The sequence below is a fragment of the Thrips palmi genome, unplaced genomic scaffold, assembly GCF_012932325.1.
Source record: "Thrips palmi isolate BJ-2018 unplaced genomic scaffold, TpBJ-2018v1 HiC_scaffold_19, whole genome shotgun sequence".
Taxonomy (NCBI): domain Eukaryota; kingdom Metazoa; phylum Arthropoda; class Insecta; order Thysanoptera; family Thripidae; genus Thrips; species Thrips palmi.
The window spans coordinates 8,060,967-8,079,273 of NW_023144628.1; the positions used below are offsets into that span (position 1 = coordinate 8,060,967).

Here is an 18,307-nt window from a genome sequence, read left to right on the forward strand (position 1 = left end):
CGCGCAGGGCTGTGTTTTGACGGCGACCCCACCCACTGGCGCAACCTCCGCGGGGCGCCCCGCCAGCGCCGAGCCGTGTCCTCGCCGCGCCCCTCGATTTAACTGTCATTATGTTCGATTGGCTCAAACGGCAATTACAACCCCCGACACACGGCGGCCGGGCATCGGCCGGGCATCGGCCAGGTGCCGCGGGTTGCACGGTGGCATCGGCCGCCGGCAGTATCCCCGAGTCCATCTTGGGTCCACAGTCGCCACACCGCCGCCTTGGCCGCCGCCACCGCGGACGACGGGGAGCTCCATCAGATAGCAGCATCGACCTGGAAATGGGCCGTTCTTCGCGTTGGCTAACCAACACAATTTCCTCGGATTTGGTGGAGGCATGCGAGGAACTGACGCACTTTTCCCCTCGGAAACGCAATCGCCGTTCCGGGAGGCGGGCAGTGCGTCGGCGAACGGAGGCAAGTATGCGTCTCGACATGAGGTGCGTCAGGCAAGGCGTCAGGCCGGAGGCTCGGTGACCCGCTTTCATTGCTGTTGCTTCACTTTCATTGCGTTGTTCTGTGCGCGCAGCCTCCTGAAGGTGGTCCCCCTGAGCGCTGTGCTGGTGTCATTGGCCACGCCGCTCGGCTCCAAGACCCCCGGCCTGCGCGTCTTCAGCCCCGACGCGGAGCCGGCCGCCGAGGCTAGGTGATCACTCTCGTCGATGCGAACGACCGCGCGTGGTCACACGTGACTCTGCCTCTTTCGCACCGATGCAGAGCGCACGAGTGTGAGAGACACAGGTGCTTGGTTCGCCTTGGTTGCACTTCCGTCGTCCCCAGGTGCGCGCTGTCCCTGCTGGCGCCGTACTTGGCCTCCAGCGCGAGGGCAGCGCCGAGACTCTTCGTCATCGGCGACCTCCCCTGGCTGGGAGACTTCCTCGCCTGACTGCCGGCCGTCGCCGCGGTCACGGTCATGGACAAGGCTTCGTGGACGCGACGAGGTGCGGTGCGGGGGAGGCCGAGGGTGACCCTCGGGATGCTTCTTGCCTCTGACCGACCAATACCCTTGCAGCGGCGACCATCCAAGCCGAAGTCCAGGAGCACTCCACCTTCGTCCTGATGGCTGTGCACGGTGCCGCGGAGTTCCACCGCCTGAAATTTCTCACCTTCAGCATCGAGATCAAGATCCTCGTGTGGATCTCCGGGGAGGCGGGGGCCACGCCACCGGAGGTCACCGACGATTTGCTGTCGGACGAGTGCTTTCTGGAGGTAGGGAAGTCCCTGGTCGGCGTGCCCAGGTCGATGTGCGGCCTCTGAGTGTCTGAGTGTGGCAGGGCCGCGTAGCCATGACCGGCCCGGACGGCACCACGCGGGTCTTCGGCCGCCCCCTGGACTGCTTCCACCACGACGACGTCGAGCTGGACCTGTGGCGCCCGCTCCCGGACGGCGGCGGTTCCTGGCAGCGCGGGGGGCGCGGGCTGTTCAAGCCGCTATGCGGCACCTGGCGGCGCCCCAGCCCGCAGCAGCCCCTCCAGATCGTCGTCACGTCGGACCAGGTGGGTCGTGCGCTGCGTGCTGCGCGCCATGTTGCGCTGGCCGCGGTGAACAGCACCCTCACGCACCACGTCGGCTGCCCGCCAGGCCAAAGGAGGCTCCGTCGGGGAGCTGGTGATGCACATCCTGGCGACAATGCTGGGCAAGCACCCCGAGCTGGTTGCCAAGGCCCGCTTCCAGGATGGCCTGTTAAGCATCCTGCGGGACACCACGGACTGCAGGCTCGACTTGTACATCGCCATGTTCTCGCTGCAACGGAGGATCTCCAGCGGGCTGTCCGTGTTCCCGTGGGGCATGACCAGCATCGTGGTGGTGGTGCCCGCCGACATGGGGAACCACCCCGGGCTGCTGCACGAGCTCTCGGACGAGTTCACCGACGGCCTCTGGTGCGCGACGGGGGTGACCATGCTGGTGGTGGCTGCGCTGCTGCTGTGCCTGCGGAGGGGCCGCCGCACGCCCAAGGCCGCCCTAGACGCCGTCCTGGAGGTGGTGACGCCGCTGCTGGGGCAGTTCATGCCCCCCGGCATGCAGGAGACCCTGGCCTCTAAGATCCTCTCCAGCAACTGGGTGCTCGTGACGGTCGTCATCGCGGCCGCCTATCAGGTTGGCCTTGGCGACGGCGCCCAGGTCTAAAAATCTTGTGTGGTTTACGGGATCCTGTATCATTTTGCAGGATCCCGTCTAGTTTTACGAGATCTCGTATGGTTTTGCGGGATCCCGTAAGAACACTCGAGATCCCGGGAGGGTCGCACAGGATCCCTTAAGACCTTATGGGATCCGGTAAGGGTCACACAAGATCCCGAGAGGGTCATACGGGATCCCTTAAGTAGCCGGGATCCCGGGAGGGCTGCACAGGATCCCGAGAGGGTCGTACGGGATCCCGCACGCTGCCGAGATCCGGGAAGAGCCACACGGGATCCCGTGATGGTCTTGCGGGATCCCTTATGTTGCCGAGATCCCGGGAAGTACGCACGGGATTTCAAATTTAGGTATGCTGTAACTCGGAAAGTTTTTAACATTTTAAGCTGAAATTTTGTATGGGGTATGTTCGCTAAAATTCACCAGTGCCATTTGAATTTTATTGAAATCTAACTACTTTTTTCTGCTATCTCGAGAACCGCTGGAGTTATCCAAATTTTGACTGCAGATTTGGATAGATCTCGGTTCCAACCTCCCAGATGATTCAATCTTTTGATTCTATCTGCAGAAGAACTTGCACTGAAAAAAATGTCTAGTTAAAAGTACTAGACTGTTCCTAGTTAAACGAGCACCGGTAATAATAACTAAAAACCTTGTAGTTTTCACTAGATTTTCAGTTATATCTACTAGCATGGGTATGGTAACATTTACCAGACGTCTAGTTAATATTCCTGGTAAATTTAACTAAACTGCTTAGTAATTGTCGTCAAATTTAAAATTGCAATAGACTAAATTTTAACAATGCGTCTTGAATCCCTTCGGTTCCCTGCGATATCCAAAGCAACGTTTAGCAGCCGGAAATGCCACTCCTTCAGCTGCCTTAGGTGAGCGGCAAAACGATGCGCAGTGTCATCGGGCGGGGACACTCGGCTCTCACATGTGGCGTGATAGCGCAGTGGTAACGAGCTTGGCTCGTAAGTGGAAGATCGGTGGTTCGATCCCGGCCAGAAGCGAACCGGAAAATACTTCTTCTCAGCTTTACGATCTCCCAGCGTACATGTGGGGGCGTAGAGTTGAGAAATTACATTTTCTTCTTCTGCTTTGTCTTTTTACAATTCAAAATTTTTACTAGAAGTTTAGTTAATTTTACTAGATTGGGGGTCTGATGGCATGGTAAGGTTTACCAAGAATCTGGTTATTTTTACTAGACAGATATCAACTAGGCAGTCTGGTATTTGTAACTAGATTCCTTGTTGGTTCCTATTCAATTAGACTGTCTGGTAATTGGCACCAAAATCCTAGTTGCTGTAACTAGACTTTTTTTTCAGTGTGTATTTTCACGTCTTTATCTGCACTTTACAGGATCCTTTTAGTGGGCAAAGGATTCCTTTTCGGCATACGAGATCCCGTCCTGGCGTACAGGATCCCGTCCTGGCGGACAGGATCCTGTCCCAGCATACGGGATTTTGAAAATTCGTTAAAGGATCCCGTGTGTCCTCACGGGATCCCGTCCACCTCAGGATCCTGTATGGCTCGGGATCTCGTATAGTAGTACGGGAATCCCTTAACGAATTTTCAAATCCCGTATGATCTTACGAGATTTTTAGACCTGGGCGCGCCGCCGCGACTGTTGGGTTGCCGATGCGGCAGGCGCGACTCGTGTCCGATGGGTCGCCCATGCCGCCACTCCCGCCACTCCCGCCACTCCCGCCGCCTCGTTGTATTGCAGGGCCAGCTGCTGAGCGACCTCACCGTCCTGACGCCGCACCACGAGATCGACACCGTGGCCAAGCTGGCCGACAGCAAGCTGCCCGTGCTGCTGCCGCGCGGCATCTTCGCCAGCGAGCTGCCGGCCGAGCTGCGAGCCCAGGCGCGCAATTACTTCGGCAACACCACCGCCCTGCTGCAGGTGTGGCCCTGTCATCCACACAGCCGAGGGCCAAGCACTCTAATCGACGCGCGTAATAATGCGTTATAATAGCGCTGTAGCCGAAATAATCCGAATTATAACTATTTTAGGGTTGTTCCGCACCGTTTTCAACGAAATTCGGATGATTTTGAGGCTTAATTGGCGCATTAGTCGGGTCACATGGATTGGGCGCATTCCCCGGTCCAAATCGGAGACCGAGTGAGTCGCTACAAATTTGCCCCCCAGATGGTGGCTGAGCAGCGCACGGCGGCCACGCTGCTGGACCCCGGCGAGCTGGGGCTGCTGATGCCGTGGCTGCGCACGCCCAGGAAACTGTTCGCCTTCCTGGCCCCCATGCCCAGGCTCACCACGTTCTTCGCCAGCATGAAGGGCTCCCCGTACGTAGAGCCCTTGCGGGACGCGCTGTCCCGCCTGCGCGCCTCGGGGCTCGTCCTGTACTGGCTGCAGGTCGCCGTCGAGAAGTACGTGCGGTCCTTGAAGCTGCTGGACTCCGAGAGGACCGAGTCGCAGGATCCGCAGGACGACCAGGTACGCCGTTGGAACAGCCGTCGCCAAAAATACGTCAGACATGCGGTTGATGATTGCGTTGTGCCCCCAGCCGCTGGTGGACACGTACTACCTGAGGTACTTGGCCAAGGCCAGCACGCGGCCCGCGCAGCCCATCGACACGCGCCACGTGCTGCCCGCCTTCGTGCTGCTGGGCGTGGGGCTGGCCGCGGCCGCCGGGGCGCTCGCCGCCGAGCTGGCCGTCAAGAGCGGCCTCGTGCCGAAGGTGCCGAAGGTGCCGAAGGGGGCGCCCTCGTGCGCCGCGTTCTAACCTGTACAGTCAAGTCTTGACAACGGGGACGTTTCGAATTAATTAAATGGCGTACTCGTTCATCCTGCGACGATCTTTTTATTGGCTTTGAACAAGAAACCGGCCTCTGGCCCTCCTGTCAGCCCCCTTGCTCCCGCTGCTCGTGCTCCTGGGAGTCCTGGGAGTCCTGGCCCGGTGCCGCGGCAGGCAGGCCGGGCAGGCCGCGCAGGGCGACGGCGGCGCGGCGAGCCTCCGCAGCGCGGTCCTCAGCAGCAGCACCGCCAAGTGCAGGCCCAGCGCCCCCCAGCACGGCCGGCACGACCCTGCGGCATTGCTTTGTTTTCACAGCGTGCCTGCCGACCCGCGAGACCGCGCGGCGCGCGGGGCTGTCGGTCGACTGATGCCGAGGGCCGCCTTCGTCGCTCTGTCTCTCTCGCACCTATACGGGACGCCCCACGAGTGCGAGAGAGACAGAGCGACGAAGGCGGCAGGCGGAAGTACCCTTACCCTGCGCGGTGACGACGCTGGCGGCCGAGGCGAGGAGGCCGGCCCACGTGGCGGGGACGTCGCCCTGGAGGCCGAGGCCGCCGTCGACGAGCACCAAGAGGCGCGACAGGGCGCGCGGCGCGACGGCGCCTCGGCGTGCCCTCATGCTGCTGCGCGCCGGCCAGGCGAGCGCGTTCAGTCTTCAATCGCGGCGCTGCTCCGCGAGTCTGAGGAGCACTGGTGCGCGGAATGGCCCACGCGGCGACACGCGCGTGCGGCACACGCGTGGAGTACACCATGTAAGCGTAATGACGTTGGGGCAGGCAGGCACACGCGACGCGGGAATTATTGAGTCCGCCCCCGGCCGCCGTGCCGCCGTGCCGCCAGCCACGCAGCCAGCCACGCATCGCCGCGGTGCGTGCTGCCGGTGCTGCCGGTGCTGCCGCCAGTGCTGCGCGGCGCAGTGTCCGCCCTCCGGTGCGGCGCGCAGCACCTCGCCGGCCGACCCACCGACCCACCCCGCCGTCCGCTGCCTGTAGACTGCTTCCGAACAACGTTTCGTCGCTCTGTCTCACTCGCATCCCCACGGGGCGGCCCGTGAGTGCGAGAGAGACAGAACGACGAAAGGACGCTGCGGCGACGGCGCGAGCCGACACTCCATCAGCCAATCAGAGTTCACGAAGAGTCGTGTTCTTGACTGTAGCGGCCTAACCTTCTGTCATGACTGAACCGGGCCGGTCATGGCGCTTCCGAGACAAGCAGCGGCAATTAGCTGCGTCCAAACAAGAATGAAAGATTTCAGTAGAGTAGGTTCGAATTTAACGACTGCTTAGGCACTCGATTAGATCCGAACACAGGGTGGCTCATTTGACACGCTACTGAACCTAACTCTTGCAGCACGTATTTTGTTTTGGTTTCGGAACCTATATAAAACCTGTGGCTTTTCTTGCCCACAAAGAGAAGGGTTTGCAGAGTGGGTCGTCCCTCTTTTATCGACATTCGCATTGCAGTGAGTTTGGCGTTGCAGTCCATTTCTTCGGTCGGTCAGCAAGGTCAATCAGAAAGCGGTCCCTTAAATTTTGAGCAACCGTATTTTGATTGACTTTGTGAGCAAAGAGGTGAACGCCGCCATGTCGGTCGCTTTTATCGACATGCCAGGTGAGTGTGTGGCGGCCCCAGGTGGCCCCAGGTTGGCCGCAGGCGGGGCGGTGACAGCTGCCCGTCAACTGGGCCAATGTTATGGATCATTCGTTTCGGGAGCGGGCAGCGCGCCTCGCAGGCGCCCATAGCGCGCCGAGGACCTGACTCGAACGCGCGTCGCCGCTTCGCGCTCTTCGCAAGTTTCCAATGGTCCATGTCCGTGCAAGTCGCCCTTCCTGTCAGGCCTGTCCGCCGCGGAAGCGTACCCACGTAACGAGCCTCTTGGTGGAGTGGCGAGTCGCCCCAATGTTGACCGAGGCGCCGCCACTCGGCCGCCACTAGCCGCACCTGCGCGCCTCCCAGGCCTCCCAGCCCCCCGTCATCGATCCGGATCTGAATTCGCATGTGTCGCCACACCGCCGCCTCGCGGGCCGCGAGCACCATGCCGCTCAGCCTGCAGATGCTGACCGCCGTCGGCACCCTGGTGAACGCCTCCGCGATGGAGCTCGCCGCCGTGACGCTCGCCCACCAGCCCGTCGTCCTGACGGACCAGCGGGAGGAGGACGCCCCCCAGCACGACGACGGTGGTATTTCAATGCAAGGGAAATTCACTGCGACTGGTGGTGGTGGGGATGGCTGGAGACGGTGCGAAATGAATGCATTTCTCCCACCCAATGCCACAGCGCACTGCGGCGAGGACGTGCTGCGAGGGTGCGTCGTGAGGGCCAGCTTGTGGGCGGGCACGTCGGACGAGCCGTGTGGCGGCGCCGTGCCGGGGATGGCGCCGCTGGAGTCGCGCATGGTGGGTATCTTTCCCTTCCCAGCCGCAGAGTATGGAGGGATTTTTAGGTGGCTGAAACCGGTAGTGTGACCAAGCTCAGGGACATCTTCGAGGCGGCGGCGCACTACCACCACTTCCAGGCCGTGTGCCTGCCGCACGCCGGGGTGGCCGCCCTGCCCGTGGCCAGAAGCCGACTGCTGCCGGGCCCCCTGGGGAACCTGCAGCGCGGAGACATCGACGTGGCCCTGGCCCCGTACATCCTGACCAATGAGAGGCTGCGGCTCCTGCGCCCCACCACGGTCGTGCTGCAGGTAAACCCAGATATTGCCCGTGAGGCAAGCTGAGGCATTGATATTTATTTCAACACGGGTTGGGGCATGTTTTGCCTGCTAATGCGACAACGCCGTCTCAAGCCACGACCGCTGCCCGCAGGAGTCTTCGCGCCTGCACGTTCGATGCAAAGCCCTCGCCGTCGGCGGCCACCCCCTCGTGGCCGTGGCGGCCAGGATGTGGCGGAACGGACTGGTGCTGGTGTTGGTGCTCGCCGCCGCCACCAACGTGGCCGTGCAGGCCCTCTTCGTGCAGCGCGCGTCGAGGACGCGGACATTGGGGTACGCAAGAGTGTCTCAGCATCGGATTCCTTCGGTTGCCTCTACTTTGATGCAAACCCTATGTGCTCTCTCCAGCGAGGCCGTACTCAAGTCCACTGTGGACGCCTGGGCCGCGGCGTGCGAGACGGTCGCCCCCACCGCCAAGGCCGCCAAGACCCGCCATGCCAGACCGCCGTCGGCGACCCCCAAGCCGCCTGCCGCTGCGAGTTTCGACGATCGGCCGCCAGTGAGACACGGGTGGCTCAACGACGTCCGTTCGACGGCAGACAGATGAGCTGCCGTCGAACGGACGTCGCCCTGAGCAGCCACCTCTCACTGCTTCCAGGGGCCGGCTCCTTCCGCGGCGTCCTGCGCCTACAGCCTGGCGCGCTGCGTGTGGGCAGCCTGGTTGCTGCTCGTGCTCAACATCAACGTGGGCATCAAGGGCATGCTGTCCGCCGAAAGCTCTGTGCAAGTAAAGCCCCCAGGTCCCACCCTGGAGGAGGTCTCGAGCAACCAGCACCTCGTCGTCGGCCTGCCTTCTCCGCTGTACCTCAACTTGGTCAGGTACGTCACTGCGCTTGAGCGAAAAAGTTACCAGGGTTTGGATTAATGGTATGGAATTGAGTCCACTAGGTACTCAGGGGTCATACCTGTGCACTGTAACTTAAAACTCAGACCAGTTGGATTGCTGGTGCTCTCTCGCGTTCCGCGCTCCTCAACTGTGAACGCTCAAAACCTGCCTTCTCTCGACTCTCACTAAGTTATCTAAGAAGGACACCTTTCTACAAGACAACTGAAGTTTACTTTGTGTAATTATTTTAAACGCCTAGATCTGGTTTCTTGATTTTATGATTACATTTTGGAACAGCTGACCGTTGAAGGTCATTGAAAGAACTATTAACTTAAACGGCCACGCGTCTTACAAATATGTGAAGATGAGTGAGCCCAATTATTTTGATTCGACGGTCTGCATTCCGTTTTCAAACGGCTATGGCGTAAATTTTAGGAGGACGAGGCTTATTATCAATTAAGACATCGGTCTGCGCGTTTTCAGAATATAATTTTTAACAGTGAGGTCAAATGCTAGAATCGCGAGGAGAGGGAATCGAAAACGAGTGATGTATACTTGACGGTCGCGTCGGTGTTGTTGCCCAGCGACGTCCTGAACGTGCCCGCGCACCGCACGGTCGTGTGCGGCGAAGAGGAAGGCCAAGTCGACTGCGAGAGGGTCTTCGCGGAGGACGATCACTTCGCCGTCGTCAAGGAGACGGTGCTGCCGACGGGCATCAAGGCACTCCAGCTTTTCCAAGTACTTGCAGTTGCTGTGTTACTGCTGTGACGGCCCTGTCCCTGTCCTTGCCGTGCAGTGCCTGTCGGGGTGCTTCCACGTCCTGGACCTGGGACTCACCCAGACTCCCATCGTCTTTCTTCATCGACGAGCGTCGCGCGCGCTGGGGAAGGCCATGGACAACACCATCCTGCGACTGCAGGCTGCCGGCATCATCCAGCAGTGGCTGGACCTGGACAAAGCCCTGCGCGACCTCAGGACCGCCAGAAGGTACCAGTCTTGTGCAGCAATCAACAATCTACTTCCTCAAATTATTCCTAGAAATAAGTCAGACTACCCTCAGATTATTTCTAGAAACAAGTCACACTGCAGTGCTTCCTCCGGTTACTTCTTTATCTGCTATCATTGGTTGACAGGAAGACCATAAGAGTAGCTGTCTCGACCAACATGACGGTGTGGGACACCTTCGTGTTTCTGGGGTGCGGACTGGCGACGTCCGCCGCCGTGCTCGTCATCGAGCTGTACGCCAAGATGGCCCTGTCGCACCTATTTGCCAACGTCTGCAAACCGTCTTGATTTATTCGACAAAGGGGGAACAACCAGTCAGACCTCCAAAAGTGTACACAAACGTGACAAAAATATACAAATTACAAAATTATTAGCAAAATCACAAGAAGTTGCAAAAAAAATAGTTTTCAAAAAATTACAAAAATATCTGAGTTGTTTTTCGAGTTGTTTCCCCTTTGACCTCCCCCTTGTATCTGACCCCTTTCATGTACCATAGTTTTCTGGCAATACGCCCGTGAGCGGAAAATGTTTGTTAGATTATGGTGTAAATGAGTGCAGGAGAAATAAAAGGAAACGTTTGGATGAACACAGTCGTGCATTGAGCACGCGGTGCACGCGGTGCGGCTGCTGCTGCTTGGAGTCTGCAAAAGTGTGTCTCTGGTGGCGGCCCGCTGGCACCAGCCGCGGGTTCAGCCGCTCACGCCGACGCGCGTGCTGAAGCCGACCAGCATGTTGCCCCACTGGTACCAGACGCGCAGGGCCTGGCTGGCCGTGCGGAGGCTGACGGGCCCGAAGCCCTTGACGCTCATGTGGGCCGGCCGGGACGCCGAGGCGATCACCAGCAGCAGGGCCTTGCGCGTCTCCAAGTCGGCCATGGACTTGGCGGCGTGCCGCGCGAGCGCCGCCAGTGACTTGCTGCCTGCGACGCACAAAGTCAGTTCCAACCTGCCGTTCTCACACCGGAATGAGGCACTCCGCGAAAGCTTCGGATCCATTGCCACCCTTGACGCTGGGGTCCCGGTTGGTCCCGGTGCCGCACCTTCCAAGGCCCACGACGGCGGCAGCAGGTCCGGCGGCGGCGGGTCCTGGAACGCGGCGTAGTAGGCCCTATCCGCCATGGCCGTGCTGGCGTCCGTCAGGTTCTGGCTGAGGGTCGCCATGGGCAGGAAGACGCTGAGCAGGATGGACGAGCTGGTGAACGTGAGCGGGTCCACCACGTTGAACACCACCTGCAGGGCCAGCAAACGGTCAAAACAAAGGTGTCGTGAAAGCAGCGGGCGGCGGATGACTTTTCACCTGCAGGGTGGCGACCAGCGGCACGACCAGGATGGCCACCATGAGGTGCGCGATGATGTCCGCGAAGAAGTGCTCGTACTGGCGCGCCTCCCCGTTGAGGCGCTGGTGCAGCTGCACGGCGGAGATCACCTCGTGCCAGCCGCGCGCGGCCTTCAAGCACACCGGGTCACTTCACACCAGTAGGCCGCTACCTGCCAGCTCACGCGGCACGCCCTTCACTCGGGTCGCTGCCCGTAGGGTCCTAGATGCGTTGGAGAAACGCAGCGGGTGTGTTCCCCGGTCCACCATAGAGTGTTTTCTCCACATTGCTGTCAAGCCCTTTCAGGTGATAGTAAACGAGCTGATTGGAGTCCCTGGTCGAGCTAAATGTTGACCATGCCCCTCTTGCTCCAACGGGTCAGAAGCCATGCAATGAGGGAAAATCTGCCCGCCAGTTCGTTTCAAAATGGCGGACTTGGGGCAAACCCGCGTTTCTCGAACACATCAGGGACCCTAGCTGGCCGACGGCCGAATGCTGCGTACCTGGAGGCGCACCCCCAGCGCCTCGTACAGCCCGGCGAGCGCGATGGCCTCGGAGCCCATCAGGGTGACGAGGCTGAAGTAGCCCAGGCACCCCAGGAACATGGTGAGCATCTCGAAGGCGGAGACCGCGTGCTCGCCCCAGTGCCCGGGCAGCGGCGGGTGCGGCCACATGGGCGCGTAGGGGTGCGCGCCGTACAGCACGTAGGCCCACACGCTGACGACCATGCCGGCGGCGTAGGTGAGCTGCACCGCCGTCATCCAGCAGATGCCGCGGCCGGCGCGCTCCAACGCGGCCTGCCAGACGGCCAACAGGGCAATCACTTGAGCGCTATCTTTACCTGCGTGGCGGCGCACCGCGGCGCACGGACTGTGGACCGCCCCCACCTGCTCGTCGGGGCTGGCGGCGTGCTCCATGGCCGCGGCGACGCGCATCATGCCCGTGAGGATGGCGCGCGCCCTGGGCCGGCGCACCAGGTAGACGGCGTGCGCCGTGGAGCACGAGAAGAAGCCGCAGCTCATGAGCGTCCCCGCCGTGGACTCCTTGACGCTGCCACCGCCACGCACGGCCGCCATGAGCAGCATGGCGTTGGCCAGCACCATCGCCGCCAGGGACATCTGGCAAGGCCACACGTCACGACCAGTCCACGTAGAGTATGTCGTCGCCCTGTCGCCCTCACCTGATGGCAGCGAGGGAGACGGAGCGACGAAAGTACTCTTCTGAGACGTGCCCTGGCCACGGGGAGGAGTTTTTAACCTTCAACAAGAGATTGTCGCTGGTCACTGGGAGCGCCACTGAGGACAGACTCAACTCTCGTCACAATTTCGAGCTCAACATTTTCGCAAAGCAGGACTCGCACCAAAACGTCCCGAAAAGCGGATTCGGGCGCCAAACCGAGAGCGACGTTCCCGCGGCGCAGATTGCCGCCAAAGAGTGCTCACTTTGCTGCCGACGCAGAGCGCCCACAGCCACTGGCGCGCCGACAGTGGGGGCGCGGTCTGCAGCAGCCACAGCCAGACGGACAGCGGTCGGCTCACCAGCATGCTAAGCGTCAAGCGCGGAGCGCCAAGTCCCGCGGCACGCTCTGTCCGCGGAGTCGCGGGGCGCCTGGGGGCGCGCAGGCCGACGCCACGCCTCTTTAAATAGTCAGCCGGGCATGAATTAGCAGGCGGAGGCCTCCACGGCCCGGCCGCGGCCCGGCAAAGCGAGGGAAGGGAAGGGCTGCGGCGACAAATCTGGATTTTTGATACACTCGTGCATTATTAATTTGGCTGCTGCTATGACACTCACAAGAAAAAGAATCGCAAAAAAACGACACTTGGAAAAAGATTCTGGGGGGAACGAATTAGATGAGTTGAATACAAAGTAACACGGCTTTCACGATTGCCAGCATCAGCATCCTGTAAGATCCTCGGCCACGGCGCGCAGCCGCGAGCGCGTCTCGTCGTCGCCGGCCTCCTCGACGGCCTGCGTCAGGAGTGCGGCCTCGTCGAAGGCGGCGCGCGCGATGTGCAGGCGGAAGGCGAAGATGAGCTGCGCGGTGACGCTGGAGTAGGCGCCGATGAAGAGCCGCAGCGGCAGACGCAGCGCCACCGCCAGCGGCGACGTCAGCATCTCCCACAGCACCAGCACGAGCAGCGTGGCGCTCGCCCCCAGCGGCACCTGCAGCAGGAGCGTATCGGACTTTCTGGCTGGACCGCTTGCCGCGGCTTGCCGCCGCACTGTGAATCGAAAGCCGGCAGCATTCCCAAACCTTTACCGGCGGTCTTTAAGTTTTGCCAGCCCGCCACCGCCTCTTTTTATCGGCATAAACCGGAACGAGCTTCCGTTACTTCTAGTTCCCTCGCAACTTACAAACCGCAGAATCGGTCACCCAATAGGTTGTACACAGTTAAAAACTTCTTTAACAACGCTCTCTTTCACCGCCTTTCGATTTAGGGTGCAAGACGACACCTGGTTTCTTCATCTGTTGTGAAGGCGGTGCGGCGCTGACCCGCGACCGGAAGAAGTGGTGGTACAGGCGGCGCACGGGGCTGCTGGAGTCGCCCAGGACGACGTCGCGCACCCGCAGCAGCAAGGCGGACAACGTCAGCGTGGCTGAGGACGCGTCCTGGAGGGCAGGCCGCTGCGATGTCACACCCAAAAGGACGGAACTTGTCGTATTTGTTTTCAAATTCAGTGATTCAACGTCGTGTGTAAGATTGCAGGTGAAGTATCCAATGTTTAAAGTACTGTGCGCATTGTATTTTTTGACGTAGTTATGCTGGTTTACATGAGAACATTTTTGTGTGGACAAATGCGATTTTCCCCTGATTTTCCTCCTCACCCCTTCGGGCACCATCTCGCTCATCCTAGCGGACCGCGTCCAGGCTGCGTCTCGGCAACGGGTTGGCGTGGATGAGTCGAACGGCGTTGCCTGGCGGTGCCCGGCGGAGCAATACCCAGGTGGCGGAAAGCGCGAGGCAGCAAGATACGCCTAATTGATTGGATTACGTGACCCGCCGTGCCGGAGGGCGTTCTTTCTGTTTTGTCCGTTGAGCCCCATCAAATCTGCAGCGCCCCGTATCGACGCGCCACGGCCCCATCATTGGCCCATCCACAATTCAGTGCGCTCATCAATACCGCCAGCGAGTTTTCCACGACGGGGTGCTGCTCTTTGCTCCTGATTGCCAGGCTGCCGCCGACCGGGGCCAGCTCCAGTCGCGGACGAGGTCTCCAGCAGCAGTGGCGGCAGGGGCGGTCGGCGGGGAGGTGAAGCAGCAGTCCGGGTGGAGCGGAGCGGGTGAGGAGAGAGGACTCTGGCCCGCGTCGCAGTGGACCCAGACCCATTTTTGATTTCAAGCCTCTGTGTTTGTGGCTGTAGTCCTAAAGGCTCAAGGCTGCTGCCCTAAGCACTGCCGTCCTCAGGGCCGCTGTCTTCCGAGTCGCTAGGGCCGCTGTCCCCAGGACTGCGGTCGTCGGCGCAGGGCTTGCCGCCGAAGCCGTGGTCCTTCTTGATGAGGTCGGCGGCGCGCTCCGCCACCATCATGACGGGGGCGTTGGTGTTGCCGCTCGTGGTGCTGGGCATGGCCGAGGCGTCCGCCACCCGCAGTCCCTGCACGCCGCGCACGCGCAGACCCGTGTCCAGCACGGCGCCCGCGTCGCCGTCGCGGCCCATGCGGCAGGAGGCCGCGTAGTGCCACGTGGTGCCCGTGGTGGTGCGCGCCAGGCAGTCCTGCCACGCGTCCGAGCCGAAGGGGAGCCCGCTGGGGGAAAGAGTGTGAGCACGTCAAGGCTACTGCGTCCACGGTACAAATTAAAGGCACTTTCACGTTGACATGGTTCCTTACGCGCACGCTGGTGCCTGGCCGGGGTCCCGGTTCAGGGTGAAGCCGCGCTCGGCCAGCCTGGGCTCCATGGCCAGGACCAGCTTGAGCCCCTCCTTGTACACGGCCAGGTCCCGGTTGCCGTCGTCCGAGAAGAAGCCGAAGCGGACCAGCGGCGGCTGCAGCGGGTCGGACGAGCGCAGGCGCACCTCGCCGCGACTGCGCGGGTGCAGCACGGCCGGCATGAAGGTGAAGCGGTTGGAGCGCCAGCGGTCCAGCACCACGCACCTGCGGCCAAGGGGTACCCAACTCAAGACTTAACCCACGTTTAGTTGGTAATCAGTGAAATAACCAACATCATCCGATAAAATCGGGGATTCAATCACTTTCGACCTTTTTTGCGAGACCGCTGCTCCCAAAACTATCAGCGGTCAAAGCCTTCCCGAGCCGGGGCATGAAAGAGTACGGTCTTAAGAATACTAGGGCGTTGAGGAAGGCCTTTGACCGCAACTAACTTGCACGCAGTGGCCGCCCAAAGTCAGCAAAAACGACTACTTTGGGAGTTTCATTCACTTTTTGACCATTTTGCGAGACCGCTGCGCCCAAACTATCAGCGGTCAAAGCCTTCCCGAGTCGGGCCATGAAAGAGTACGGTCTTAAGAATACTAGGGCGTTGAGGAAGGCCTTTGACCGCTACTAAATTGGACGCAGTGGCCGCCGAAAGTCGGCAATATTTGATTTTTTGACACTTTGACTGCTTTCCGAGGTCGGCGCTCAAATCATCCCCTATATTCCGCAATAAGCAGCATAATCATTTATAATCTCCTATAATCAGTGATGTTCATAATAATAACATAATCAAAAGAAATCACATGTCATCGTACTCTAAACATAATCAGTGTACATGAAGTTGCCCTTGCCTGCAGCACGTCGCTGCACCTTGCCAGTGTGCCTTTTGCCTCACTCACCCGTTGGGGTCGTTGCGCGACCCGCTGACCATGATCTGCAGGTCGGGCTGCTTGGCCGGCCGGCCGCGCCCCAGCGGCGGCGGCGGGTCCACGCCGGTCCGCACGAAGGCGGTGATCTGCCCCGGCGTGGCGGACAGTGTGCCGTTGCGGTGCCGGTCGTACTCCTCGAGGTCGTCGACGCGGTGCTCCCAGTCCGAGACGCACAGCGACGCGTCGCAGTCGAACACCAGCCCGCCGGCCCGGCTCTGGTCCTGCAGACCCTGGCCCACGGGCAGGTCGGCCATCAACGAGATGTTAAAGGCCTGGAAGCAGGGTGAGAGGAGTCACTGTAAGCAATCCCACCTGATTTCGAACACAAGAACAGGCTAACACCGCACCTTGAGGTGCTCGGCCGGGCCGATCCCGGACAGCAGCAGGATCTTGGGCGTGTTCAGAGCCCCCGCCGTCAGCACCACCTCCTTCTCCGCCTTCACGACGCGCAACTGATAAAACGACCAACACATGTAAGAGCAACTATTGTATCGTAATCCTGACTTTTTCGTCCACTGCACCTTCACCCCCAGGCGCCACGACTCTTGTTTGCTGGGGGACGTACCCTGCCCGCCGCGTCCATGTACTCCACGCCGGTGGCGCGGGGCAGCGCGTCGCCCTCGGTGTTGGCGGTGGGCTCCACCAGCACCCTGGTGACGGTGGCGTAGGTGACGACGCGCAGGTTGCGGCGCCGCAGGGCGGGCCCCAGGTACGCCCTGAAGCTGCTGACGCGCTCGCCGCCCTGCGTGGTGGTCTGCACCACGCTGTAGCCGAGCTGGCCGCGCGCGTTCACGTCGCGTCGGAAGGGCAGCCCCGCGGCCTGGAAGGCGTCGGCCAGGCGCTGCAGCACGGGGCCGCGGTACGGGTGCCACGACACGGGCTGCCGGCCGCGCCTCCCGTGGAACCCTGCCAGTGTCGAAACAGTTTCCAACCCTCAGCCTGCCTTCTGGCACCCTCAACTTTCCCCTCATTGAACCAACTTACTCCTGTCCAACGCGATGATTTTGTCCAGGTTCCTCTCGGCCCGCTTGAAGTAGCGCAGCACGCTGGAATAGCCCCAGGAGAGGTCGCCCACCTGGTTCAAAATGTGTTCGCTCGTAAAGCCACCGAGCATTTCCAGGGCAATCGTTGTTCAAGGGTGTGTACTCTGTTTCAATCATAATTTCCAGATTGGAAACACGGGTAGGTCAACCAAAAAGGCAGAGTGACACATCCCGCTTGTCAAAGGTTCTGTAGAGAAAAGTCACAAATTCGGCCTGTCGGCCGCGGGGCCGCACTGTTGCCGTTGGCGACACGGGCGACCCACCTGCTCCGCCCAGTCGTCGTAGTCCACGGAGCTGCCGCGGACGTACAGCATGCCGTTGACGCCGCCGCCCCCACTGAGCAGGCTGGGCAGCGGGAAGACGCACCCCGTGCCGTTGCAGTTGCCCTTCTCCGGCTGAGCCTGTGTGTGTGTGTACGTGAGTGAGATTTGTTCGTTATGTAGGGACCAGGGCGTCGAGGGCGTGGCGGCCTGGTGGCCGCCGGCCGCTCACCTGGAGGAACTCCATGACGTTGGCGCGCGCCGTGAGGTACGACAGGAAGGCCGGCACGCGCGCCTCCGGCGGCTCCGTGCCGCCCCTCTCCAGCAGCGTGACGCGCACGCGGGGGTCCTCGGACAGCCTGGCCGCCACGATGCACCCCGCCGAGCCGCCGCCCACCACCACCACGTCGGCGACGTCGTCGTCCGGGCCGGGCTGCTCCTGCACGGTGCGTTCTCAGTGTTTTGTTTCAGTTGGCAGTGCACTGCTTTTCAACGAGTGTGACGGCACGCTCCGTGTTTTGGACGTGACGGTCGTCATTGAAGTTTGTCCGTGGCAGGACGGCGGCCTACCTGCGCCCTGGCCGTGCGCTCGGCCTGCAGGCGGCTGTTGATGACGGTGGCCAGGACTGTGACGAACGTGTACAGCGGGTCGTTGTCGCAGGCCGGCGACGCGGCGCGCGACATCTGCATCAGCATGGCCTCGGACAAGGCCTCGGACAGGACGACGGACAGCGACAAGGCGCCGGGGACTTGCGGACGTCGAGTCGGAGCAGGTAGCGAAGACCCCGACGACGCTGCTCGGCGCGGCGCGGCCTTTGCCTGTCTGCGACGACGGCGACGTCTGGGACTCGGGGGCCCGACAGCGCTCGCCGTCCCCCCGGCCCCGCGCCCCGCCCGGCCAACCTGGTTTGGTTTCCAACGGCGATACCGCCAACGTGTCTGCGCACCACTCGTCGCACTCAACGATCATTAGCCAAAAGAGGACTGCACTCGCGTATACCCCACGCGCCGGGGAAGCCGCGTGCGCGGAGTAGCGCCAGCATAGACGCCCGCCGCCCCAGGTCGATCTCCTCCGCGCTTGCCGCCGGAGTGAAGGAACTGACGTCATTGGTGGTGGGGCAGCTCAGGTGTGTGAGTGTGTGTGTGTGTGATAGGGAGAAGGGATGTTTTGGTGGCATGCATCTCTCTGCTGGCCCCACAGTGGCTTCACGGTTGTGAGCAGCTCGGCATTATCGGTGGAGGAGCGGCGGGGAGGGGGGGGGGGAACGACCTCCGGCTGTACGAATCCACGCCGCGGGCACGCCGCGCGTCGCCAAGCCGACGGCGCCCCGAAAGCACGGAGCACAACGAGCACCGGTACCCTTATCAGCGCCGCGGAGAGTCGGCCAAGTACGAAAAAGAAAAACACG

At 61.2% G+C, this 18,307-nt stretch overlaps 3 protein-coding genes across 3 annotated transcripts; 1 reads left to right on the forward strand and 2 right to left on the reverse strand.

The window, feature by feature from the left end:
- Positions 1–572: 572 nt before the first annotated feature.
- Positions 573–9,239, forward strand: LOC117646300. The gene is made up of 10 exons (XM_034387161.1): positions 573–982; positions 1,054–1,250; positions 1,316–1,537; positions 1,623–2,138; positions 3,904–4,083; positions 4,330–4,632; positions 4,703–4,807; positions 7,376–7,618; positions 8,244–8,464; positions 9,056–9,239. Exons 1-10 carry the CDS (start codon positions 955–957, stop codon positions 9,237–9,239), a joined length of 2,199 nt encoding a protein of 732 aa, XP_034243052.1. The 5' UTR covers positions 573–954.
- Positions 9,240–10,135: 896 nt separating this feature from the next.
- On the reverse strand, positions 10,136–12,362 carry LOC117646303. Its single transcript, XM_034387163.1, has 6 exons — positions 12,234–12,362; positions 11,679–11,909; positions 11,295–11,588; positions 10,773–10,922; positions 10,516–10,705; positions 10,136–10,395 (listed from the first exon to the last, which is right to left on the reverse strand). Exons 1-6 carry the CDS (start codon positions 12,333–12,335, stop codon positions 10,166–10,168), a joined length of 1,197 nt encoding a protein of 398 aa, XP_034243054.1. The 5' UTR covers positions 12,336–12,362; the 3' UTR covers positions 10,136–10,165.
- A 1,152-nt stretch (positions 12,363–13,514) lies between these two features.
- On the reverse strand, positions 13,515–17,740 carry LOC117646379 (glucose dehydrogenase [FAD, quinone]-like). Its single transcript, XM_034387264.1, has 9 exons — positions 17,469–17,740; positions 17,131–17,337; positions 16,902–17,039; positions 16,580–16,670; positions 16,161–16,501; positions 15,943–16,047; positions 15,566–15,867; positions 14,622–14,885; positions 13,515–14,537 (listed from the first exon to the last, which is right to left on the reverse strand). Exons 1-9 carry the CDS (start codon positions 17,592–17,594, stop codon positions 14,180–14,182), a joined length of 1,932 nt encoding a protein of 643 aa, XP_034243155.1. The 5' UTR covers positions 17,595–17,740; the 3' UTR covers positions 13,515–14,179.
- Between the last annotated feature and the right edge of the window lie 567 nt (positions 17,741–18,307).

Bases quoted from the DNA above. Each gene is read 5' to 3' on its own strand.
- LOC117646300 (XM_034387161.1), top strand. From the start codon at position 955: ATGGACAAGGCTTCGTGGACGCGACGAG. The intron at 1,538-1,622 runs GTGGGTCGTGCG...GCTGCCCGCCAG, and splicing joins TCGTCGTCACGTCGGACCAG to GCCAAAGGAGGCTCCGTCGG. The intron at 4,633-4,702 runs GTACGCCGTTGG...TTGTGCCCCCAG, and splicing joins AGGATCCGCAGGACGACCAG to CCGCTGGTGGACACGTACTA.
- LOC117646303 (XM_034387163.1), bottom strand. From the start codon at position 12,335: ATGCTGGTGAGCCGACCGCTGTCCGTCTGGCTGTGGCTGCTGCAGACC. The intron at 11,910-12,233 runs GTGAGCACTCTT...TGGCCTTGCCAG, and splicing joins CGCTCTGCGTCGGCAGCAAA to ATGTCCCTGGCGGCGATGGT. The intron at 10,396-10,515 runs GTGCGGCACCGG...TGTGCGTCGCAG, and splicing joins GCCGTCGTGGGCCTTGGAAG to GCAGCAAGTCACTGGCGGCG.
- LOC117646379 (XM_034387264.1), bottom strand. From the start codon at position 17,594: ATGCTGATGCAGATGTCGCGCGCCGCGTCGCCGGCCTGCGACAACGAC. The intron at 16,671-16,901 runs GTGGGTCGCCCG...ATTTTGAACCAG, and splicing joins ACGACGACTGGGCGGAGCAG to GTGGGCGACCTCTCCTGGGG. The intron at 15,868-15,942 runs GTGCGGTGTTAG...CCCTGCTTCCAG, and splicing joins GCCCGGCCGAGCACCTCAAG to GCCTTTAACATCTCGTTGAT.